Genomic DNA, 24,236 nt, shown 5'->3' with positions numbered 1-24,236 from the left:
GTTTCAGTGCTGACTCAACAACTGGCATTCAGTAGAGCAGCATAAATAATGAAAACATTGATCTTCAGTAAGTATATCATAGCACTTGACTTACCTTAGTAATGGGTGGAATATGACGGTAATGTTTCTGGCTCCAGGTTTGCAGACAAATTTTGTTCCTCCACCTTCAATTAAGTTGTCATCAGGACCCCCTTTCAGAAGAAAGAAAAAAAACAGACTTAGCTCATTGAAACTTTTATAAATAAACAAACCAAGCATATCTAGATGAGTCCTGTACGGTCATAATTAGGACCATCTTTGCAGACAGTAACCTTCGGTATGTACAAAATTATTTTGAATGACTTCATCTGGTCTTCCTCACTTGAATAAACAATAGATTAGAATTTTCACTCTGGCCAGGCACAGTGGCTCACAGCTGTGGTCCCACCACTTTGGGAGGCTGAGGAGGGTGGATCACTTGAGGCCAGCAGTTCGAGACCAGCCTGGTCAATATGGTGAAACCCCATCTCTATTTAAAAAAAAAAAAAAAAATAGCCGGGCATGGTCACATGTGCCTGTAGTCCCAGCTACTTGGGAGGTTGAGGCAGGAGAATTGCTTGAACCTGGGAGGTGGAGGCTGCAGTGAACCAAGATTGCGCCACTGCACTAAAGCCTGGGCGACAGAGCGAGACTCCGTCTCAAAACAAACAAACAAACAAACAAAACAAAACAAAAAACAGCACTTTTACTCTGAGTAAGAACATGGACTCACAGTAAGAATAAATGCGACATTTAAAGGAACAGTGCAAGGCTACAATTCAGTTAAGGTGAAAATTTTGGTCTCTAATGACCAGTGTCCATCTTGGATAGTATGGCAAATAAAGCTTTCAGAGAAAGGATGAAGTGCCTGCCATTCAAAGTTGCTGCATGTGTAAAGATTGGAGCAGAGATTCATGTAAGCCTAACTGATCACACTTTATCAAATCTAAGACCTCAATGATTATAAGACACACTATTATTTTACGTATTACTAAGAAAAAAAAAGTCCTGCTATTTAAACTATATAATGCTTTCTTGGAATGTTTCCTTTTCCTTATTGAATAGCTCCTTTGGCTTTTTACATAAACAAATGGTTACCATAAACCTCTCAGGCACATTCAATAAGGAAATATAAGAAAAATAAGTTTGTTAAGGTATTCTTAACACTAAATAATATTTGAAGTCTAGCTCTTCCGAATCACTCTGACTCAAGAGTTTTCAATGTCCTTGTTTTCTAAACATTGTCATCCAGTGTCACCAACAGCATGTGTTTCATAAAGCAGTGCTCCATGCTGCATCCTATATTTTATTCCACGCTGCTGATATCCATCCTGCAAAGTTTAAAGTTGATGCTTTCTTGATGCTATCAGAAGGTTTAAACAGAAGGCTTTCCTATCCCGACCAGGACTCATACTCTTTCCTCAAATGGTCCTTAATTGCTTCATTAACGGAAACAATGAAGGGTCATGGTGCAAGGAGTAACCCAAGCTCACACACACTGCATGGGTGACAATTCACCATGACTGGTTTCCAGTAGGCAGCCACTGATTTCAGATACATCCTAATTTCAGAGTTTAGAATGTGAAAAGATGTATCACTTTGGATGTTGGGAAAAACACTCTACCCCCACTTATGTTTCTTGCCACTATAATGAAGTTCAACTAATATAATCTCTGACCTCTCTCCACCTTTTACCCACTCCAGGGGAAGTGATATAACGCCTGACTGATAAAAATTGAAAAGAAAAGGCTGGGCATGCATGGCTTAGCAACTCCCATATTCCACTTTAGAAACTAGAATGCCTGAAGATACTTCAGTGGTGTCTGGTGTAAGTTTAGCTATAAAGGCCCCGCTTTGTCAGAGAAGGCTTGAAGTGGGCCAACATCTTTTCTAAATGGGTGAGTAAATCTGTTTAATTGTGATGTTCAGTTAGCAAGCTTTGTTTGATTCTCAAACTGGGTTATATCCTTCAATCTAGCATACATCAATATAAAAGTGACATTTCACTTACTATCTACCTTAATTATTTCTCAATAGTTTCAAAACCCCAGCAGGAAAGATGACTACTATTTAGTGGGCTTCCTCAAAACCCTAGCAATCTACACTCGCAACATTTGGTTTCCTTCTTCTAAATTAAACATTTTCTTTCTGAGTATAGTTCTTTGTATGTTACCAAACACAGCTAAATCTCTCTTGATTTATTATCTATCTTAATGGTCTCTGGGCATCTTGGAAATCGGCTGATAAAAACATGTGAAGCTTCAGAAATCCATACCCTGGATCATCAGGACTTCCCAGAGGCATCAGAGTCTAGACATTTGGATCAGTTGTTTCTACCAACTAATCAGAGCATACTTTTTCTTAAGAATAACAAAAAATACAATGGCATACTCAACCCTTAATTAAAAATCATGGACTGTTTTTTCTCAATAAAAAAAAATCCATCTTGTACAATATTTGCATCAGAGATATGAAGGTGCTGCTAAGTTTGGCTGAGTTAAGGAAAGCATGAAGACTGACACACACACTACACTTTTAATAAAATCCTTCTTGAAAGGTCATATGGTACGGTTACAAAAATGATAAATAAATATAACTTCTTTAACAACATATTTCCTTTTAAGATTATAAAATCTAGTCAGAACTGATTCACGAAGGAGATGTGTATAGAAGAAACTAGGATAATATTCCACACTTCAGGAACAGATAAATAAGTCTACATAAAAATAATGTAATAATCGACTCAATATGAACATGTCTTTTGATAACCTTTACGAGATAGACTAGATGATTTCCAATGGTTTCTAAATATTCTTAAGTGCTACGATATTAGGTACTCATTAATTAAATTCAGACCTGACTAACCTGGCTCCAGTCAAATGAAAACCTTCATGTATAGTAAATGCGCTCTATGCATGCGCACCTCTATGCCTTAGCCACACTGCCCTACCATCTGGAGGTCCCTCTCCCCTCGTACCATTTCTTTAGGTCCCACATCTATCCCCAAACTGTCAAATGCCCCTGTCTCAAAGTCCACAATTTCATTAACAGTGACTATGTATAAAATAACCCATTATGAACCTTAACACAAGTCACTTCTGTTACTATGTGTTTTCTTCCTTATGTCACTTTTTCCCACCAGGAATGTAACTTCCTGGAAAGTGATTATACAAGAATACATTTGCTGAATGAAAGGAAAAAAGACCTAACTTGCTAAAATGTTATAGCAGTTAGATGAGACAGTATGTGTGAAAGCCTAATAAATGTAAACTGTCAAAACCTGAATCAATGTAAGCAACTGTCGAAAACTAATACAGGTAAGCAAATCTCCCTGTATCCTCAAAGCTGTATAGGGAGTAGGTGTGCTTAATAAACGTTTGTTGATGACCATATTACAGAGAACAAAAACAACAAAAGATAAGCTACAATACCAAAAATAAAGCATCAGAGTCACTAGAAATGTCAGTGAGAGGAAGATTTGGCTGTGAAAATATACGCACAATGACGGTATGAGATTAGATACTAAATAATACTTTCATTAGTTCTAAACCCCTGCTAGGTACAGAAGGATGACTACTGATTCACATAGTGCAGTTAAGCTAAATAAAAAGTAAAGTTCGGGCAGAAATATGAAAAAAGAGACTCTCCTCCCTACCCCAACACCTAACCAGAATTCCACCTACAGGAACCTCATATACTCTTCCAGTTTCATTACCAAGTGCCATCTATACTGCATTTGTCACGATTTCCTCTTGAAGATGAGAAGTCAAATGTTTCTTACTACATTACCAATAAATAGAGCCAATCCAATGAAAATATTCTTGAAAATCAAGCTGTCAGAAACAAAAGTAAAGGTCATGGCCAAAAATCATAAGGTCTGAGTCCTGACCCCCGGAAATCTACTTCAGCATTTCAGTATTCTGGGTGAGAAACAAAACTCACTTTTCCTCATGTGCCTTCTCATGATCAAATAACCTGGGACCTACTGTCAGGAACCTTTTTTTTTTGGAGATGGAGTCTTGCTCTGTTCCCCAGGCTGGTGTACACTGGTGAGATCTCAGTTCACTGCAACCTCCGCCTCCCAGGTTCAAGCGATTCTCCTGTCTCAGCCTCCTGAGTAGCTGGGATTACAGGCACGCACCAACATGCTTAGCTAATTTTTGTATTTTTAGTAGAGACAGGGTTTCACCATGTTGGCCAGGCTAGTCTCAAACTCCTGACCTCAAGTGATCCACCTGCCTCAGCCCCCCAAAGTGCTGGGATTACAGCTGTGAGCCACCGTGGCTGGCCAGGAGCCTTCTTAAGGAACATGTTGTTCAATCCTGGTTAGAGCATTGGACAGGTCAGAGCACTTCTTCCCTTCATTATATTTACAGTCTAATTGCAGCTGTGAGAGGCCAGGTGATAGGCACCAGAGAAAATGTCGAATGATGATGGATGGCTGGAATGCAAGGGAAACTGACAATAGTATTACAAGGACGATGATTTGACACGCTGTCCCAGACAGCTGGCAACAGGCACCAAGGCCACCTGATAACTGCTGGAATGACAACATCTTAGTGTTCATAGGCTGGTCCCTTCTTTTAGAATTCATTTACTTTTAAGTAATAAGATTCCACATTTATTTATTCCTTGATTCTACCCAATTAGAGTTTAATGTGGTTTGTAATAAATATTGTCATATTAATAAAACACAAACAGAAACCAAAGCCTCAGAAAGAAATAGAAACAGGATTCTCACTGAAATGACTATGGAACAGAGGGAAGAATCAAAATGATCTTGTGTCAAACATCAGACCACTATTCATTATTAGCATAAGTGTGATAAAATTATTTAAATTCTCTGAGCGTCAGCATTCCCATTTATAAAATAAGGATTGCAATAAACTCTTTCAAAGACTTGTGGTGATGTTTAAGGGAAGTAACGTAGATAAGGGCATTCAGTACAGTGTTCTGTGCCTAGTATGCTCTTCTCCTTTTCCATTAGAATTGCCAAACACAGAAGGATCTAACTGATTTCACAAACTAGGGAGAAAGAAAGCCCAAATTCAAAAAATGTTGTTCTTGTTACTTTAGGCAACACAATACTAGTCAATATCATTAATAAGACCAACTTTACAACAAATGTGTAAAACATGCTTGCCTCATTTTTGTGGAAATATTACTGTAAGTGAAAGATTTAGAAATTTGCTGGGAACACTTACCAGGACAGAAAGAACTTTCTCTGGTCTTAATTTTTACTTTTTTTTTAATTTATAAAAACATTAGAACCAAAAAAGAGCCCGCATCGCCAAGTCAATCCTAAGCCAAAAGAACAAAGCTGGAGCCATCACACTACCTGACTTCAAACTATACTACAAGGCTACAGTAACCAAAACAGCATGGTACTGGTACCAAAACAGAGATATAGATCAATGGAACACAACAGAGCCCTCAGAAATAACGCCGCATATCTACAACTATCTGATCTTTGACAAACCTGAGAAAAACAAGCAATGGGGAAAGGATTCCCTATTTAATAAATGGTGCTGGGAAAACTGGCTAGCCATATGTAGAAAGCTGAAACTGGATCCCTTCCTTACACCTTATACAAAAATCAATTCAAGATGGATTAAAGATTTAAACGTTAGACCTAAAACCATAAAAACCCTAGAAGAAAACCAAGGAATTACCATTCAGGACATAGGCATGGGCAAGGACTTCATGTCCAAAACACCAAAAGCAATGGCAACAAAAGACAAAATTGACAAATGGGATCTAATTAAACTAAAGAGCTTCTGCACAGCAAAAGAAACTACCATCAGAGTGAACAGGCAACCTACAGAATGGGAGAAAATTTTTGCAACCTACTCATCTGACAAAGGGCTAATATCCAGAATCTACAATGAACTCAAACAAATTTACAAGAAAAAAACAAACAACCCCATCAAAAAGTGGGCGAAGGACATGAACAGACACTTCTCAAAAGAAGACATTTATGCAGCCAAAAAACACATGAAAAAATGCTCATCATCACTGGCCATCAGAGAAATGCAAATCAAAACCACAATGAGATACCATCTCACACCAGTTAGAATGGCAATCATTAAAAAGTCAGGAAACAACAGGTGCTGGAGAGGATGTGGAGAAATAGGAACACTTTTACACTGTTGGTGGGACTGTAAACTAGTTCAACCATTGTGGAAGTCAGTGTGGCGATTCCTCAGGGATCTAGAACTAGAAATACCACTTAACCCAGCCATCCCATTACTGGGTATATACCCAAATGACTATAAATCATGCTGCTATAAAGACACATGCACACGTATGTTTATTGCGGCATTATTCACGATAGCAAAGACTTGGAACCAACCCAAATGTCCAACAATGATAGACTGGATTAAGAAAATGTGGCACATATACACCATGGAATACTATGCAGCCATAAAAAATGATGAGTTCATGTCCTTTGTAGGGACATGGATGAAATTGGAAATCATCATTCTCAGTAAACTATCGCAAGAACAAAAAACCAAACACCGCATATTCTCACTCATAGGTGGGAATTGAACAATGAGATCACATGGACACAGGAAGGGGAATATCACACTCTGGGGACTGTGGTGGGGTGGGGGGAGGGGGGAGGGATAGCATTGGGAGATATACCTAATGCTAGATGACGAGTTAGTGGGTGCAGCGCACCAGCATGGCACATGTATACATATGTAACTAACCTGCACAATGTGCACATTTACCCTAAAACTTAAAGTATTAAAAAAAAAAAAATTAGATAGTGTTAGCCATCATTCCCCCTACTCTTTTTTTTTTTCTTAAGAGATGAGGTCAGGCTGGGCGTGGTGGCTCACACCTGTAATCCCAGCACTTTGGGAGGCTGAGGCGGGCAGATTACCTGAGGTCAGGAGTTCAAGACCAGCCTGAACAACATGGTGAAACCCCATCTGTACTAAAAATACAAAAATTAGCCAGGCGTGTTGGTACATACCTGTAATCCCAGCTACTCGGGAGGCTGAGGCAGGAGAATTGCTTGAGCCCGGGAGGCAGAGGTTGCAGTGAGCCGAGATCATGCCACTGCATTCCAGCCTGGCCGACAGAGCGAGACTCTGCCTCAAAAAAAGAAAAGAAAAAAAAAAGAGAGAGAGATGCAGTCTCGCTCTGTTGCCTAGGCTGGAGTGCAGTGGTGTGATCACAGCTCACTGCAGCCTCAACCTTCCAGGCTCAAGGGATCCTCCCACCTCAAGCTCCTGAGTAGCTAAGACTAGAGGTGCACACCACCATACCTGGTTCATCTTTTATTTTTTGTAGAAACAGGGTCTCAATATGTTGCCCAGGATGGTCTTGAACTCCTAAATCAAGCAATCCTCCCACCTTGGCCTCCCAAAGTAGTAGGGAGTACGCAGCCCTACTCTTTATTTTTCAATTAAAAATAATCAATATTAAATGTATAGATGTTGAAATTATAACCATCTTGTACCAAGTGCTCCAATGAAAATAGCATAAAATTGATCACGACTTTTTGAGCCATAGGAAGCGGCATGCCCCATCTGACATTTTTAATGTGTCCTGATTTTTAAATTGGCCTTTCCACATAGAAAAGAACCACAGTGAAGGTGAATTCTTTTACAGCAAATATTTTGCTTCATAACTACTTTCTAAGGATTATGAAATAGTATACAGTATAATAAATATGGAACTCCTGACTGCATCAATAAATGGGGTCTTTAATTGGCTCTAAGAGCCAGCTGAATGGTTCAAGAGTTCCCTGAATTCACAGCTGTCACCCTGCCAGAGGGGTTCTTTTAGATTACATTCCTTAGTAAGTGCTTATTCTTAAAGCACATGCAATCATTATGACTTAATGCTGTTGCTGCTCCTACCACCACCGCGAAACTTGTCACAAAGGTAACCTTGTTACAAGTACGTGACCTTGGGTTTGTTGCTATATCAAGAAGAAAACAAAGGTAAAATACTTATCCTTGCCCTCAAATGATTTACTATCACAGCAAAGTCAAGTAAATCAGAATTAGTGATGGTACTGTATTACCCAAGGGTGAGCTGCTGCTGGACACAGGAAGAAAATCCAGGCAACAAGCCCCTTCAAGGAAAGAATTACCTTTTGCACTCAACTCTTAGGTAGTGTGTCATTATTATTAATAACAACAATACTATTTTGTTCATAATTGTATTCTTTGTGCCTAAGATAGTTTCTACCAGGGAATAAGCACACAGTACCTATTTGTTGAATGAACATATGCACAAACAAAAAACGAGAAAGAATGTCTTTTTAGACCAAGTGAATTCTACCTACAAACCAACTAGGAGCAAATAGTAATTATGTTTTTACATAAAGTTTGCTCAGTGAGAAATCCATGTTTCAAGAAAGGGCTGAAAAAGTATATTGATTACAGTATTATTTATAAAAGATAATCTCCCAAATAGAAATAAATTCATTATTCTCATCATAAGACAAGTAAACGTCTTGCCAATATTGTGCTCAATTATATTTTATTCTTGTGTAGCTCTTGGGTTATACTTTAGGTTAAGACAGGTGGCAAGTTATTATCCTGGATATGTAGAAAAAAAGGAAAAGAAGGGAAAGGGGCTGATTCTGATTTACCAAACATCTACTAAGAAACTGGCACTGTGCTGAATCCTTTATATAAAAATACTCACTTCATCCTAATAATATTTCTATCATATTATTATCTACCATAGAGATGAAAAAATGGAGGCTCATGGCAGGGGATTAAGGGGCATGAAGTGTCTTGCTCAAGGTCACACACAGAGTAGGTTCATTACTCAAACTTCAGTCTGTTTCTCCAAAAACAGTTTTTTCAACTATATATCCTACAATGTGCTTAATATCATTTTATGTTTCCAAGGAATTCGCAGGTTGAATAAAAGGATCCAGATCACAGTAGTGCAGGAGAAGTCTAAAACAGGGAGTACTGAACCCTGATACTGTGATGGAGTTTGACACACAAAATATTTTCCATGGAATCAACTCTAAATAAAGCAGCTGGTTATTCAAGACAAAACACAAAAAGCCTCACTATGAATGTAGGTGAAGCTTAAGAGAAACAATATATAGCTTATGTCCTATATATATAAATATAATGATCATGTATGCAACGTTTGGGGGGAAAACACATTTAGTGGTCCAACTGAAGCTAGAAATACTCTCCTCTCTAATACAGTTCCAGCAGCAAGAACTAGAACTCTACGTTTTCCTGTCTCTCCTGACTAGTAGCGGCTATGATGATACTTATCCCATCCTCACCTTCAAATTGCTGGTGAGAGCTCCCTGGATGTCAAAAACATGAAGGGAGGAACAAAAAACAAAGGTTTGCAACCTTCAAGAAAAGAACTGTGAAGAGTTTGCCTGTCATCCCAGAAACACTGACAGAAATCCACCTATTCTGTTTCTCCTTCAAAAGAAGAAAAAAAAAATCGGCCAGGTGTGACGGCTCATGCCCTTAATTCCAGTGCTATGGGAGGCCGAGATGGGAGGATCACTTGAGGCCAGGAGTTACAGACCAGCCTGGGCAATGTAACAAGACCCTATCTCTACACAAAATTAAAAAATTAGCCCAGCATGGTGAGGTGCAACTGTAGTTCCAGGTACTTGGGAGGCTGAGGCAGGAAGACAGCTTGAGTCCAGGAGTGCAAGGTTGCAGTGAACCATGACTGCACCACTGCTCCCCAGCCTGGGCAACAGAGTGAGACCCCATCTTTATTGGATGGATGGATAGACACACAGACAGACAGACAAAAGAAAATAGTCAACAGACCTTTCTTGCTTCTGTTACTGTTACCACAGATCATTTCCACATTTCTAATCATCCAAGACCCAAACAATGTCTTGCAGTTTCCTCACAACACAGAAAAAAGCTATGGTTTGAATATCCCCTTCAAAACTCACATTGATTGCCATGCAACAGTATTAAGAGGTAGGGCCTTAAAAAGGTGGCCATAAGGCTCCAGAGAAATGAAGGAAATAAGGGAAATTCCAAGGATCTCAACCCAGAGGAGAAAGGAAAGATCCTTTTGGTCCTCCCTAGAGTCACTCACAGGTATAGGCAAAATGTCAAGACAGAGAATCTAAATTTAGGAGTACCTAATGATGGATTATTGTGAGAAGGACATCTCTCATATGTTTTGAAAAGAACAGCATGTCATGTGTATGTGCAGTACCTTACGTGTGTTGGAAACGTCCATGTCAGTAGACTGCTAGAATGGAAATAACTAATCGGAGTTTTGCTTCAAGTAAGACTCTCTCCTAGATTTTTGGCTAATGACCATAAAATAATTCTCATAAAGAAATAAAAATCATATTTTTTTTTTGTAGTTCAACAACTGAGTACATTCTAGCTCCTAAATAACAATGAATTCTACAATAATCTACTATTTATTTTGAGGTAGTCTCTTGGTTTAGAAAACAAAACAAGAGAAAAAAAGTAGCTTTCTCAATTATCTCCTTACAATAAATTAAAAGAGGAGTGGAAGGACAAGATAACAAGGGAAGGAACAAAAATGAAGCAACAAATTTGAAGGTTAATAATAGCTCAACCTGAGCCATCAGTAAAATGTGTTCACCTGGAGCTCTTCCATGAGCATAAGTCAAAGGAGGATCCATTAGCAGCAGTGCCCAATGTTTCTATAATGGAGTCTGAAAATGGCATGTTCTAGGAAGAGCAAAATGTAAGATATGAGCCAATTACCAAAGGATACACAGTGACTCCATGCATATTTTCAAATGGTTGATCAACAAGGCACAAGGGAGTTTTAATTGACAACCACTGAGGAGCATTCCTACCTTTGTGACATTATCCTACAACTCACTTTATTTTAAGGTTACTTTGGAAGACTGTGGTAATTCTTCTCTTTCCACTCTTTAACTGATTCTCCAGATTTAATTATCTTGAATCTATTAAATATGTTTTAGTGGCTATTTGAGTATATCTAGCTCAGAGATTCTCATGTGTGTGAGCTGGGGAACCCTACTTCTAATTACATTTCATTTTTTTTTCACTAAGCATAATGTTTTCAAGGTTCATCAGTGGTGTAGCAGGAATCAGTACTTCATTTCCTTTTATGGAAGAATAATATTCCAATGGATGTATATACCACATTTAATTTATCCATTTATCAGCAGATGAACATTTGGGCATCTCTACTGTTTGGATTAAATAACGCTGCTAGAAACATCCAGGTACAAGTTTTGTGTGGATGTATGTTTCAATTCTCCTCAGTCTATCTAGAACTGAAATTGCTAAGTCATATGGTAACTCTGTGTTAAACATCTTCAGAAACTGCCAGATTGCTTTTCAAAGAGGCTGGACCCTAATGCTAGGTTTTTTGTTTTTAAGTAACTAGTTGGTTAACAGAAAATGGCTGGGCCCGGTGGCTCACACCTGTAATTCCAGCACTTTGGGAGGCTGAGGCGGGTGGATCACTTAAGGTCAGGAGTTCGAAACCAGCCTGGCCAAGATGGTGAAACCTGGTCTCTATTAAAAATACAAAAAAATTAGCCAGGTGTGGTGATGCACGCTTGTGGTCCCAGCTACGTGGGAGGCTGAGGCACGAGAATTGCTTGAATTTGGGAAGTGGAAGTTGCAGTAAACCAAGATTAGGCCACTGCACTCCAGCCTGGGTAACAGAGGGAGACTCTGTCTCAAAACAAACTAACAACAACAACAAAAACAAACAAACACACACACACACACACGCACACACAGAAAACAGGGAGACAGAGAAGGTAGGCAGCATGCAGAGAAAGAAAGTATTAATATTTTCTTCTCTAGGCTCTCTCACCTGGCTCTTGTAGGGGTGGTCTTGTGTATGTCAAAGAATCATTGAGAAGGCATTACCAGACATAACAGATGATGGCTACAGCAGAAGCACTGGGGAACTGGGCCAACTAGGAAAGTATCTGTGCTATCTGCATTCTTTGTACTAAGTGTCTATTCTGTTTTATCTCTCACAATTAAAACAGACAATAAGGTTTCTCTTCTCACTCAAGTTTCAGATTGCAGAAGACTTTACTGTTTGCTCTGTAATTCCTGTAACAGCAAGAGTGATATGAAGGACAACAGAATGCCATGAAGTTCTCTAATCAGGTGAGCCCATCTCATTGCTGACCTAAAGCGTATGGTTGGCTAGCTGAGAATCCTCTGATGACGGCTTGCCAGTTGGGCAGTAGATTTCTGATGTGAATAAGCCTCAAACTGAAAACATGTTGAGCCTATCAATCTTGTTTTGTCTGTGAAAGGGTCCACAAAAGAGCTTAGGCCACTGGAAATGATTAGTACTAGTTCATATAGAAGAAATAGCGTTGTTTAAATGCTGTCATTATCTTCACGCACAGAGGTGTGCTTATATCTAAGTACTCCCAAATTTGGAAAGAAATTATTTTGAACGGATTGGCATAACAAGCATAACTCAAAATGACTAAGAGAAGCCGGAGAGATCCAGTGCTCTGTAAATACAAAATCAGAGTCAAAATACAGGTTGCAAAACATGGTGCCATTTAGCTTACTGATAAAGATAATCAGAGCTGGCATCTAAACAGAAACAGCATTATTTCATGACTCATTAGAAGCATCTGAATTACTGAGGCACAGGTGGCTTTAAATAACTTTACCAGCAAACCTATAGTTGCTGTTTAGGCTTAACTGGCAACAGTCAACTTTCCAAACACTCTAGGAAGCAATTTTTGTAATATTCTAACAAAATCAAAATCAGTCTTCCAAGCCAGCAAAATATGAGTCATGACGAGATCAATACTCACAATTACAATTGCTAGAGGCATTTTTCCTGTTTTCACATAGAGAATGTTACATATTATGATACATAATATTACTTGTTGTACATTTACTATGTTCAATAAATAATTGACAAAAATAATCATCATTTTATAGTCTATCCAGACTCAGACTATTTCCCAGATCTCCAAGGTAGAATACACTTTAAATTTTTGCTCTGATGGAGTACTATATTGATAACAAAAGGAAATACAGCACTCCTACATATCTACAATCAAAATAATGACACCAACCAATAGAAAAAAGGTAAGTGTTCTATGTTTAAAGTACTGACCTCCGTCCTTCACTGAATTCAGTAAATTCAATGTCGACCACCCACCAAAGCAAAAAGTGGTGAATTTTTCCAATCTTATTTGCTCCACATTTGTCTAGCACACTTACATGTAAATCCAAAATTTTCATTTTCCATTTGATCAGTCTTGATTGTTATAAAGCACATGCACAAAGTGTTAATTAACATTTTGAATACTATTTGATCTCAAAATTTCAGTTCTAGGAATTTACTCCCAACCTCATTAAAAAATAATAGCATGGGTGAGATTAAGATTTGGCAACAAAGATGTTCCTCACAGAATGGTATATTGAACTTTAAAAAAAAAAACTCTCAAAATGCAAAACAGAAACTAGATTAAATAAACATAAATACAGATGTACACACACATAAATATATATATATAACTAGAATATTGTGCAGCCATTAAAAATAAACACTGCAATAAAGCAAGAAAAAGGTATAAAAGGCAGGAGTCATTAAGGTGAAAGTTTATTAATTAAAATCATATTAAAAAATAAGCCTGTATCATGTGTCTGATAATTACATTATTGGAAGTCTTCGCTGATCTGGTTCTTCTCCTTTCACCTCTACTGAATCCTGATTAACTTTATCCTGTGTATCATGTGTGTGTATGTTTGCATGTTTTATACTCTCATATTCCTTAGATCTTTATCTACAGCAATTCTTTAAGGCCCGGTTTGAAAGTAGGTCCTATCCCAAACATTAGCAACAGTTCTGCTAGTCCACTTAAGGGCACTACCAACCTGGAACTCATTTTGAACTCAATTCTCACTTTAAACTTTCCTCACACTACCCAGAGGATGTATATTTTGACAAGATATCTAGTTAAGAATTCTTTAGGGATTTTTTTCTCCCCTCAGCCTGTGTCAAGGTGACCAACTTCCTTTTAGTCTCTTATAGGAGGTGGGGTATTATGGGAAAGAGATGATATTTTTAGATGATCCATATGCTTTATGTAGAAGATGGGGATGCTTCTGTCAGACTCCCCAGGTTGCACAGGTCCTGGGCTTTGTTCCTGTTCTCCTGTGCCATGCTAGTTCACTTGGGTTTGGTAAATACCCTTAGGGTGAAAACTGGCTTTAGCAGTACTTTGTCTAATATCTCTCTGCAGTTCGTTTGTGTTATTTTGCTTATGTGAATCCTATCTTTCATAAAAGCAATTTAACACATTTTTGAATGTTTTATCTGGCATTTTTAGTTTTTTCATGAAATGATCAATGAAAATACTAGTTATGCTGGACAGAGAAGTCTTCACGCAACCCTCTCTTTATGGAACAGTCTACAAATAACTTCACCTCACCACTCAGTTTTTCCAGTGCAAGTGTCTTTGGATTCTACTCCGATATACTATTACTGTTTTTATGGTTTTAGTCCATTTTCTTGTAATCCTAACTAAGGCAATCACTATAAATAATCCAAAAATAATTAATATAGAGCAGAATACAGCTTTTGCCTTAAATGTTATCAGTTAACTTGATATAGTGAAATATAATGATATATAATACAATGCAATTTATAAATAACAAAATCAGATATTAGGAAAAGAAAGTTCTCTGTCTAACTTTGACATAAAGTATACGGTGTTAAGTAAGCTATTAACCTATCTGGGACTTCTATTTCTTGTCAATAAAATAAGGCAACCAGATGTGCTCATGAGAAGCCTCCAATCTATGAATTTTGATTTCTTAGATTATTTTCCTTTACAATATATTCTGTCCAATGGTTTTATTTACATTTTTCTGATACTGCATAAAATGGCATAGTAGCACCTTTTTCAAGTAGATAGTCCAATTATAATCGTTGATATAGATGATAATTCTAGCAGATTCTAAATGAGAATGAACTGTATGTTTTGCTTTGGTATATTAGTAAAGCTTTAGGAATAAATAGCTGGTATCATTTGCAGCTGACAGTTTTACATGACCTAGTTATGATTATTTGATACTCTCTTTGTTTTCTAAGAAGCATCTTAGATCCTGCCATCATTGTCACAAAAATTACCCAATGCAAAGGAAAAAAATGGGCAAAATTCATGACAGGTCTGTGCAATTTTAGTCTAAACATTTTCTCAATTATTTACCTCAAAACAAGTATCTGAACTTTAAGCAAATCACTATAATCAATGGTTTTCAAAAGTATATTTCCTTCAGAATTGCTTTAATAGGGAAACACAATTATTTCATTTCATTCAATAACCCATACTTAGTAATCTATAATCAGCATCTTTGTGACTAGCAGTGGGTTCATGGTGAAATAAACATAAGCAATAGCCATAATCCATGACCTCATGAAGTTCACATTATGATGTATAAAAAGGGTATAAAAAAGAGCACACACAAAATTACAAGCAAAGCTATTACAAGATAAACCAAAGGAATAAAAAAGCCTTCCAACAAGACAAAATGATTGTTCCTGAGTTTGGAAAACAACTTATACATGCACAATAAAATCCAGGGACAAACATAAGTTACCATTGTTTAGTAGAGAAAACAGGACACTGTTCCTCTACAAAATAGGCCAATATTAATAAGATAGGTAAACAGACTGGCAATGGTAACACATAATACAGAACTCCTAATATTGGTATTCAATACATACTACATTTGACTGATCAAAAACAGTGACTCAATCACAGAACAAAGAAGCTACTTATCAACAGTTTCTAAACACATCACATAAAATTACTGCTACAATCTCTTCCTGGAAAAACACTTTTTCTTTGTATTTCTTTAAAGATTGGTGATTCTGCTTTTTAAATGTTGTTTTTCAAAAGTCTGAAATACAGATAAAGCTTTTATTAAAATGTACTTGTCGATTTAGCTGAGGAGAGAACAGAGACAGGTAGAGGTTACCAACGCAAAGGCTCTGATAATACTAGACAAAGCAACTTAAGCCTAAAAACTAATGGCCCATGGAGCACAACTTCAGCATAAACACTTTTTATCTCAATCGCCAAGCACCACTCCACCAATAGTGAACGCAGAAATTAAAACAAAAAGACTGCAGACAGATTAAATTCAAATATAGCTAATCCTTGAACAAAGCAGGATAGGGTTGCTTCTCCCATTCCAGTCAAAAATCTCTATGTAACTTTTCACTTCCTAAAAGCTTAACTGTTAATAGCCTACTGTTGACCAGCAGCCTTACTGATAACATAAATAGAAAAATAAACACATATTTTGTATGTGTGTTATACTGTATTGTTATAATAAAGCTACAGATAAGGAAATCATAAGGAAGAGAAAATTTTACTATTCACTAAAAGTCAATCGTTATAAAAATAAATCACCCTTGTTTTCTTCATTTTGAGTAGATGAGGGGGGAGGAGGAGGAGGGAGAAGAGGAGGGGTTGGTCTTGCTGTCTCAGGAGTGGAAGAGACAGAAGAGGTGGAGGAGGTGGAGAAAGTAGAAGGGGAGGCCGGAGAGTCAGGCATACTCAGTGCAACTTTACAGATGCTTTTTCATTTCTCTAACAATGTTTCTACATGGTACCAATCCTTTTACAACTGTTTGCTTTAGTTTCAGTGACGATATCATAGAAGGGTCCATGTCATAAAAGAAGTCAAATGCGGTCTTGGATAATCTGAACCCTTCTGCCAGATTATCTAATGTCAATTTGTTTTCTGGCAGTGCTTCTTCTAGATCTTCTTCCTCATCATCTGACACTGTTTTGAAAGGACTCAACACCATCAGGTTGTCTTTTGTTAATTCCTCTGGTATGTTGTCTGCTAGCCCTTGAATTTCTCCAAGATCTCTATCTTGAAACCCTTCACAACCACCATCTTTTTTTTTTTTTTTTTTTTTTGCCATATGTACAATTCTTTCATGACTTGTTTGATCGGCTCTCTTGTAAATCCTCAAAAGCCATGCACAATATCTGAACACAGTTTTCTCCAACAAGAATTCACTTTGGGTTTGGTGGTTTTCATGGCATTTTCTATAACAATGCATCTTCAATGGTGTAATCCTTTCAGACTTTCATGATGTTCTCCCTGTCAGGATTCTCTTACATAATGCTGACGATCCTTTTCATAGAGTACCATGTGCAATGAGCCTTAAAGGTCTTTATGATTCCCTGATTAGAGACATTCTGTTTGGGGGCAAGTAGAATATTTCTCCTTCAGTGTTGAACTTACGGAGTTCTGAGTGGCCAGGAGTATTGCACAATTAAAAGGCAGTCCCTTACTGATTCCTGACTTCAGGGACAAAGCATCAATGGAACCACCCCAGAAAAAGGTTCTTGTTATTCAAGACTTCTTACTGTACAAACAAAAGACTGGCAACTGCTGTTCATCTTTTCCCTTCCAGACTCGGTGGTTACAGATAAGGGCAGTCCCAATCATAAATCTCACTGCATTTGCACAAAAGAGTAGAGTTAGCCTATCTCTTCCTGCCTTAAATCCTGGTGTTTGCTTCTCCTCCTAATAAACATCCTTTGTGGCATTTTTTCCCCCAGTGTAGGGCACTTTCATCTGCATTAAAAACCTGTTCAGGCCGACATCCTTTTTCCTCAATGGGTTTCTTAATGATGTTTGGGAACTCATCTGCTGTCTCTTGGTTGGCAGAAGCTGCTTCTCCTATTAACTTGACATTTTTTAGGCCAAACTTCTTTCTAAAATTATCAAACCATCCTTTGCATCCTTTTAATTTGCATTAAATTCTCCAGTTTTACATCCTTCACCTTCCTTTTGCCTTAAGTTACCATATAATGACTTCCCTATATCTGGAATCATATTAGAGTCTATAGGTATGCCTTTCTTATAGCAGTCCTACACCCACATAAAAGCTGCATTTTCAATACCAGATAAAAAGGCATTTCGTGAAAAGAACAAGGTTTTCATGCCTACTGATGCAGCTTCAGTGACAGCTCCACAAATTTCCTTTTCTTTTACAATAGCCCTTACACTGAATTCATTTATCTTGATATGGCAAGAAACCACAGCTGCAGACCTCAATCTATAGTACCTATCAAGCAATTCGACATCTTTTTTTTTTTTTGTAATGTCATGACTTTCCCCTGCTTCTTGGGAGCACTTCCACTGTGACTAATGGTGCTTTGTATGGGTTCCATGGAGTTATTCAAAGCTTACAGTATTGCACTAAACACGAAGGAAAATACATGAGAACTGCCAAAGATCACTTCTCACTGCCGTATGAAATTTACTGGAGAGATGGACTGCTCACAGGGAGATGATTAGTATCACACAGCAGTTTAAGCAAATACTCGCAACGCTTGAGCTCACAGTATCAGCAACAGGAGGTGACTACGAAATTACTGCAATAGTACAGTATGCACTGTAGTTAATTTTATGCAGTTATGATTTAACACTGCATCTTCATGTTTCTTTACATTTCTTTCTACTGTGAATGGCACCATGTATGGTCTGCATTTGTGTAAAAGTTCTGATATATTTTAAATTTTATAATAGAGTCATATATTTTCTAATAAATGATAAAAATAGACTAATATCAACATATAGTTTGTGCATTCATGACATATCTTTTTCTTAATTTTTCTGATATTTCTAGACTACACACTTTGTCTCTTGAGTTTTTTCAAACTACAGATAATCTCCAAACATTTGTTCAATATATTTATTTTTTTAAAATCCACACATAAATGGACCTACACAGTTCAAACCCATGTTGTTCTGGGCCAACTACACATCCAAGAAGTATTTATGAAGTACCAGCCATGTACAGGTACAGTACAAAGTCCTGGTGATGGTAAGAACAACCACCTTTAGTTGTTCATGTCTAAAACTTTGGAGTCATCTTCAGTCTTGTATTTTGTCTACCTCTCATCCAATCCATCAGTAAATCCTTTCCATTTTGTCATCAAAACATAAAGAATCCCAGTAACTCTCACCACCCTCACTGCTACTACCTTCCAAGCCACCACCATCTGTCTCCTGCATTACTGGCCTCCTAATTGGTCTTTCTTCATCCATCCTTGTCCCCTGTAGGTGAACTGTCATACATGCCAGAGTGATACGGTTAAAATACATGCCTAATCCAGTTACTCTTCTCTCCAGAATGCTCCAAAGGCTTCACATCTCATTTGAAGTAAAAGCCAAACTCCTTAAAATGACCTGTAAGACCTGTGTTCATCTTGTTCCCTCTGCTGTCAACACTCTTTCCCCAGAACTGCAGACCTCACTCCCCTACCTTCTCAGGTCTTTATGCAACTACCTCCTTCTCAGTAAGACCTTCCTTGGCATATAAAGAGAGTAAAATCCAATATAAATAAGATCATTTAAATATTAAATCTAGTCAGCAGAAAATGTATACTTCTATATATCAGCAAGTAAGAGTAAGTTCCAGAAATCTGCCCATGAAGATATGATTGTGAGAGAGATTGCCAGGGAATGCCCACTAAATGCCCACTAACAGGAAACATTTGCACAAGCTCACAACTCACATAAAAATTGAAACCATATATATATAAATGTCTGAGTCAGCTTTTTCCTCCTAATAATCTATCCTAAGTGTTTTCCCATGTCATTAAATATTCTTAAGAACACGAATACTAAAGATTACAAACACTGTAGGGAAGCACTAAACATTCACCCTTCAATAGTTGTTATTAAACAGCTTGCTGCATACCAGGCACTATGGTAGGTGTGACATGGTCCCTGCCCTCATGGAGTTGACCATATTGTAAATGAGATTATTTTCATGTAGTAAATGATATTCAGCAAGAGTGCAAATAAATATGTAATTACAAATTGTCTTCTGTGTTATGAAAGATTAGAAGAGAATGGCAGGAGAGACCCTAATATCTCTGTAGTATTTAACAATAATCCCTAAAATATCTATTAGGGGCTAATTTACATCAAGGCCAGGGAAACCCCTTTCAGGCTTCATTTCATGGAAATGACACACAGAGACCTGAAGAATGGGTAGGAGTTAGTCTGTAAAGAATAGAGGAAGGTGTGTTCTGGGCAGAGGAAGAGCATGTGTGAAGGCCCTGGACACATTCAAGGCAGTGAAAAAAGTTGAGTGTAGAAGACTAGGGATGAAGGAGAATAAATGAAGAAGGGAGGTAGGTAGACCAGATCAACAGGGTGTGGTAGGTCCTATGAAGGAAAAGACTTTTTTTATCCGAAGTACAATGAAAAGCTATTAAAGATTTAGAGCAGGCGAGTGACACAATGAAAATGTCAGAAGATCATGTCTTTAAAAACTCAGAGTAACCTCTGACACAATCTTTTCCTTAATTTTTACCCTGATATAAAGTCTAGCTTCAAAATGCTTTTCCTATCTGCTCCAAAGCAAAGTTATCTGAAATGTCTCCTATTCTCCCTGCCAAGCAGCACACAAGGTCTATACCTTCTGAGACCATCATCAACCACGCTCAAGTGACAAAACCTCTGCCACTACACCAAAGCCCATCACACTTCTCATTCCTATTTCACTGGCTTATTTTCTTGGGGAGTAACAATCTAACCATTACCAGTCTATAATCTCTCTCACAATTCTCTCATTAAATGAACAAATAAAGGCCAGGCATGATGGCTCATGCCTGTAATCCCAGCCTTTGGGAGGCTGAGGCAGGCAGATCATTTGAGCCCGGGAGTTCAGGTGAAACTCCATCTCTACAAAAAAAAAAAAAAATAGAGAAAACAGCCAGGAATAGTGGTGCATGCCTGTGATCCCAGCTCCTTGGGAGGCTGAGGTGGGAGGACTGCTTGAGCCCAGGAGGTCACAGCTGCAGTGAGCCCTAATCGCGTCACTGCACGGCAACCTGGGTGACAGAGTGAGATCCAGTCTTAAAAAAAAAAAAAAGTAAAAAGGAATAAATATATTTGTGTTAAGCTCTTAGTAAAATTTTTATAAAGGACATTATAAATGCTAGTTACTGTAACATGGAAACACTTGTGTGTTTTGCTAATCCCTGCTGTGAGGCAATCACAAGAGTTGAATCCTCAGAGGAAAGCAGGTTTAAGATTTAGAGCTCTATTCAAGAATATAAAAAAAAGTGGAAGAAACGGGGAATGTTTAGGTGAGAGAAATGGAGGTGTGGGGAGGAATATGATTAGTATCTTGTGACATGTGAAAAGCTACATGATGAAAAAGGAGTTAAAATTATATTCCGTGGTCCTAGAAGACAGTATTAAAATAAACAGGTTGGAACTTTCAAAAAGGCAGATCTGACTTTATAAAAGCAAAAACTTACTAAGAAGGGCATGAAAAAGTAATGACTTTCTTATGAGACAGTTTCTTCCCTGCAACTTCAGTCTTTTGTTTGTTTTTCCTAAGAAAAGCTGAAAGTCCACTTGTTGTAGTCTCATAAAGGAGATTTAAAGCATTGATTAGAATGTTAAGAATCAATTCCAACAGTGAGATTCTGGGAATTCATCAAAATACCCTGGGATTACATCCATAAATATTAAGTCAGGAACCATTACCAAGGCTTCTGCAGCAGGTGTCAACTTCCCTAAAGAATTCTCTGTCCCAGTCATGGAGGATCATGGAAAGGAAATTAAATTTATAACAAGTTTAATTACATCTAGTTATGTCTATCAAGAACAAAAAGGAATACTGCACACATTAAGGAACAGGTGATTATGAAACAATAAGAATAGTGTTTTAGAAGACTAAGATTACAGAACAATAAAGCAGCATTCGAGCCTCTCATCCTATGGGTAAAAAGTTGTTCATGGACTATCATTACTGATGTCTTGGTCAATGTTTAATAACCAGCTCTGTGAGAGAGGCTAGAGTCCTGTTGTAGCATTTGCTGATTTCTGTTGTGTAACTACACCCATCGTGGCCAATTCTAAGCTACCAACATGATGTCACTGAAAGCAGAATGTTCAGTGGGAAGAGATGTGCACCATTGGCTCCGGCGAGTCAGCTCGACCCCACCTGGCCCACCGTGTCTATCACTATTCTCATGATTCTTATAATTTTATCACTCCCCCATCCCCAGGATAAAATCACATGTAAGGCAATGATGCTTAAATACAGATTTTTCCCAGTTTAGTTATAACTATGCTTTACACATATAAATGTTTACTTATGTGTCAATATGAGAGTTGCAGTTGATGGAAAATATCCCTCCTTTAATGTTTCTTCTCAGCTCTACGTATTCCCTGTGCTTATCACACAATCGAGAGAAGAGGGCAATTGCCACATAGCTATTATGAATTAGTAATATCAGAAAAGTATTATTTTCCAACTCACTGCAGTCACAATATATGTGTAATTGGAATACGCTATATTCACAATAGCCAAAAAATCATTTGGCATAAACATCTGAATCAAGACCTGGAACAGCTACAAGTTCAATTTAAGTATGGAAACAGTCCACACATAAAATAATAGGAAGAAGTTCTGTACTGTCATACTGGATTCCACACAACAAAAATTATTCCTTTTTTATTACCTCCTTTAAATCAGTAAACCCTAAATGGAGGGAAAATGTATAATTACAGTTCCCCACACTTAGATATCCCAATTGATGGATTTGTGGCTATCTAAGAAGGTGCTCTTAGGTTTTAAAGATGTGAATTCAGGCAAGCAGGGGTAAAATGACAAAATGACTGGAAGTTGCTTTAAAATACTTCCAAAAAGAAAAGAAATAAAATAAAATAGATGAACCTAATATGGTAAAATCTTGATAACAATATGACACTTAAATGTGAGAAATGAACATATAAGTTATATTCATACTATTTTCCCAAATTTTGTGTTTATTTGAAATTCTTCCAAAATAAGTAAATAAAACTACCAGAAATACACCGGTTAGGGTTGGGGGTGATGGCTCATGCCTGTAATCCCAGCAGTTTGAGAGGCCGAGGCAGGCAGATCATGAGGTCAGGAGATCGAGACCATCCTGGCCAACATGGTAAAACCCTGTCTCTACTAAAAATAGAAAAATTAGCTGGGCGTGGTGGCACGTGCCTGTAATCCCAGCTACTCGGGAGCTGGGGCAGGAGAATCCCTTGAACCAGGGAGTAAAAGGTTGCAGTAAGCCAAGATTGCCACTGCACTCTTGCCTGGCAACAGAGCAAGATTCCATCTCCAAAAAAAAAAAAAAAGAAAGAAATACAGCATATTTACTTCAGATAACAACCATTTATTAATTTTCCCCACATCCACTAGGGTCTTTAGTACAATGTACTCCTAAACACTGTTGCAGCAAGTTTGAATACTACATTCTTTTTTTAATCCTATTTCAGTATAACGCCTAAATCTCTAATAGTGTTCAGTAGTTGAAGATCATAACAAATATAGATCTATTCTGAGAAGGCAGAAAGAAATTACCACAAACTCAAATGGGGTAATCAAACAAACTGTTAACCTAAATATCTTAAAGGAATATAAGAGAAAATATTCACTTTACTCCTCATTCTGTTTTTTCAAGGGAAAATGTATTTCCATTGCTGTTTTCGATTTACCTAACAAAAAATAAGTCCCAAACTCAGATTAAATTGTTCTATATTAAACCAATATCCCAGAATCTAGCTTAACAATAAACCCCCAGGAAAATTCTATTATGAAATTCTGAACAACTTTGAGTTGAAGTATATTCTACTAACAAATGCCGGATTTCAAAACAAAATTTCAAAAGAAAAATTTCTAACTCTATTTACAACTGAAAAAGTCAATAAAGGATGACTTAAAAATGACTTACTGATAGCAATTTTGGCTTGCTCCCCCCACTACCCCTTCACTTGGTGAAGATGAAATTCAAATTTCAGAGCCGTGCTTCTTTGCTTTTCTGAAATCTGTTTTTATACTTAAGGGGTATGTAGTTTTATGCAATGGTCCATTTTATATCACATAGCATATAGCAGGCACTAATGCAAATTTCTCCATTATAATAACCCACACTTCTACTTTTAGTATTTCTTATGAGAAGTCTATAAATCGATTTACAGTCTTCTGATCTTCTTAAAGCACAAGAGAGATGGAGAAATTAGAATGATCACAGAATGCTTGTGATAGTGCCAATTCACTCTGATCTCTTTTATGTACAACTCTGTAGAGATCTTGAAGGCTCTTTTTGTTGCCCTATAATTATTTATTTACTACGTATTGGAGCTTGATGCTGGGAAATGCATTTAAATATTGTTATGCAGATAATGCTTAGG

General features: G+C 37.5%; 1 protein-coding gene across 1 annotated transcript in view; it reads right to left on the bottom strand.

Annotated features, from left to right (window-relative positions):
• EXOC4 (exocyst complex component 4) overlaps positions 1-24,236 on the bottom strand; it is an 804,494-nt gene that overhangs the window by 427,809 nt on the left and 352,449 nt on the right. Inside the window, exon 10 of the mRNA XM_003813456.3 lies at positions 95-191. Coding sequence (XP_003813504.2) covers positions 95-191 — 97 coding nt within the window. The remainder of the gene's footprint in view (positions 1-94; positions 192-24,236) is intronic.

This window comes from Pan paniscus, chromosome 6 (genome assembly GCF_029289425.2).
Source record: "Pan paniscus chromosome 6, NHGRI_mPanPan1-v2.0_pri, whole genome shotgun sequence".
Taxonomy (NCBI): domain Eukaryota; kingdom Metazoa; phylum Chordata; class Mammalia; order Primates; family Hominidae; genus Pan; species Pan paniscus.
The sequence above is the reverse complement of the archived record's forward strand: the minus strand, read 5'-3'. Positions and strand labels throughout refer to the sequence as shown.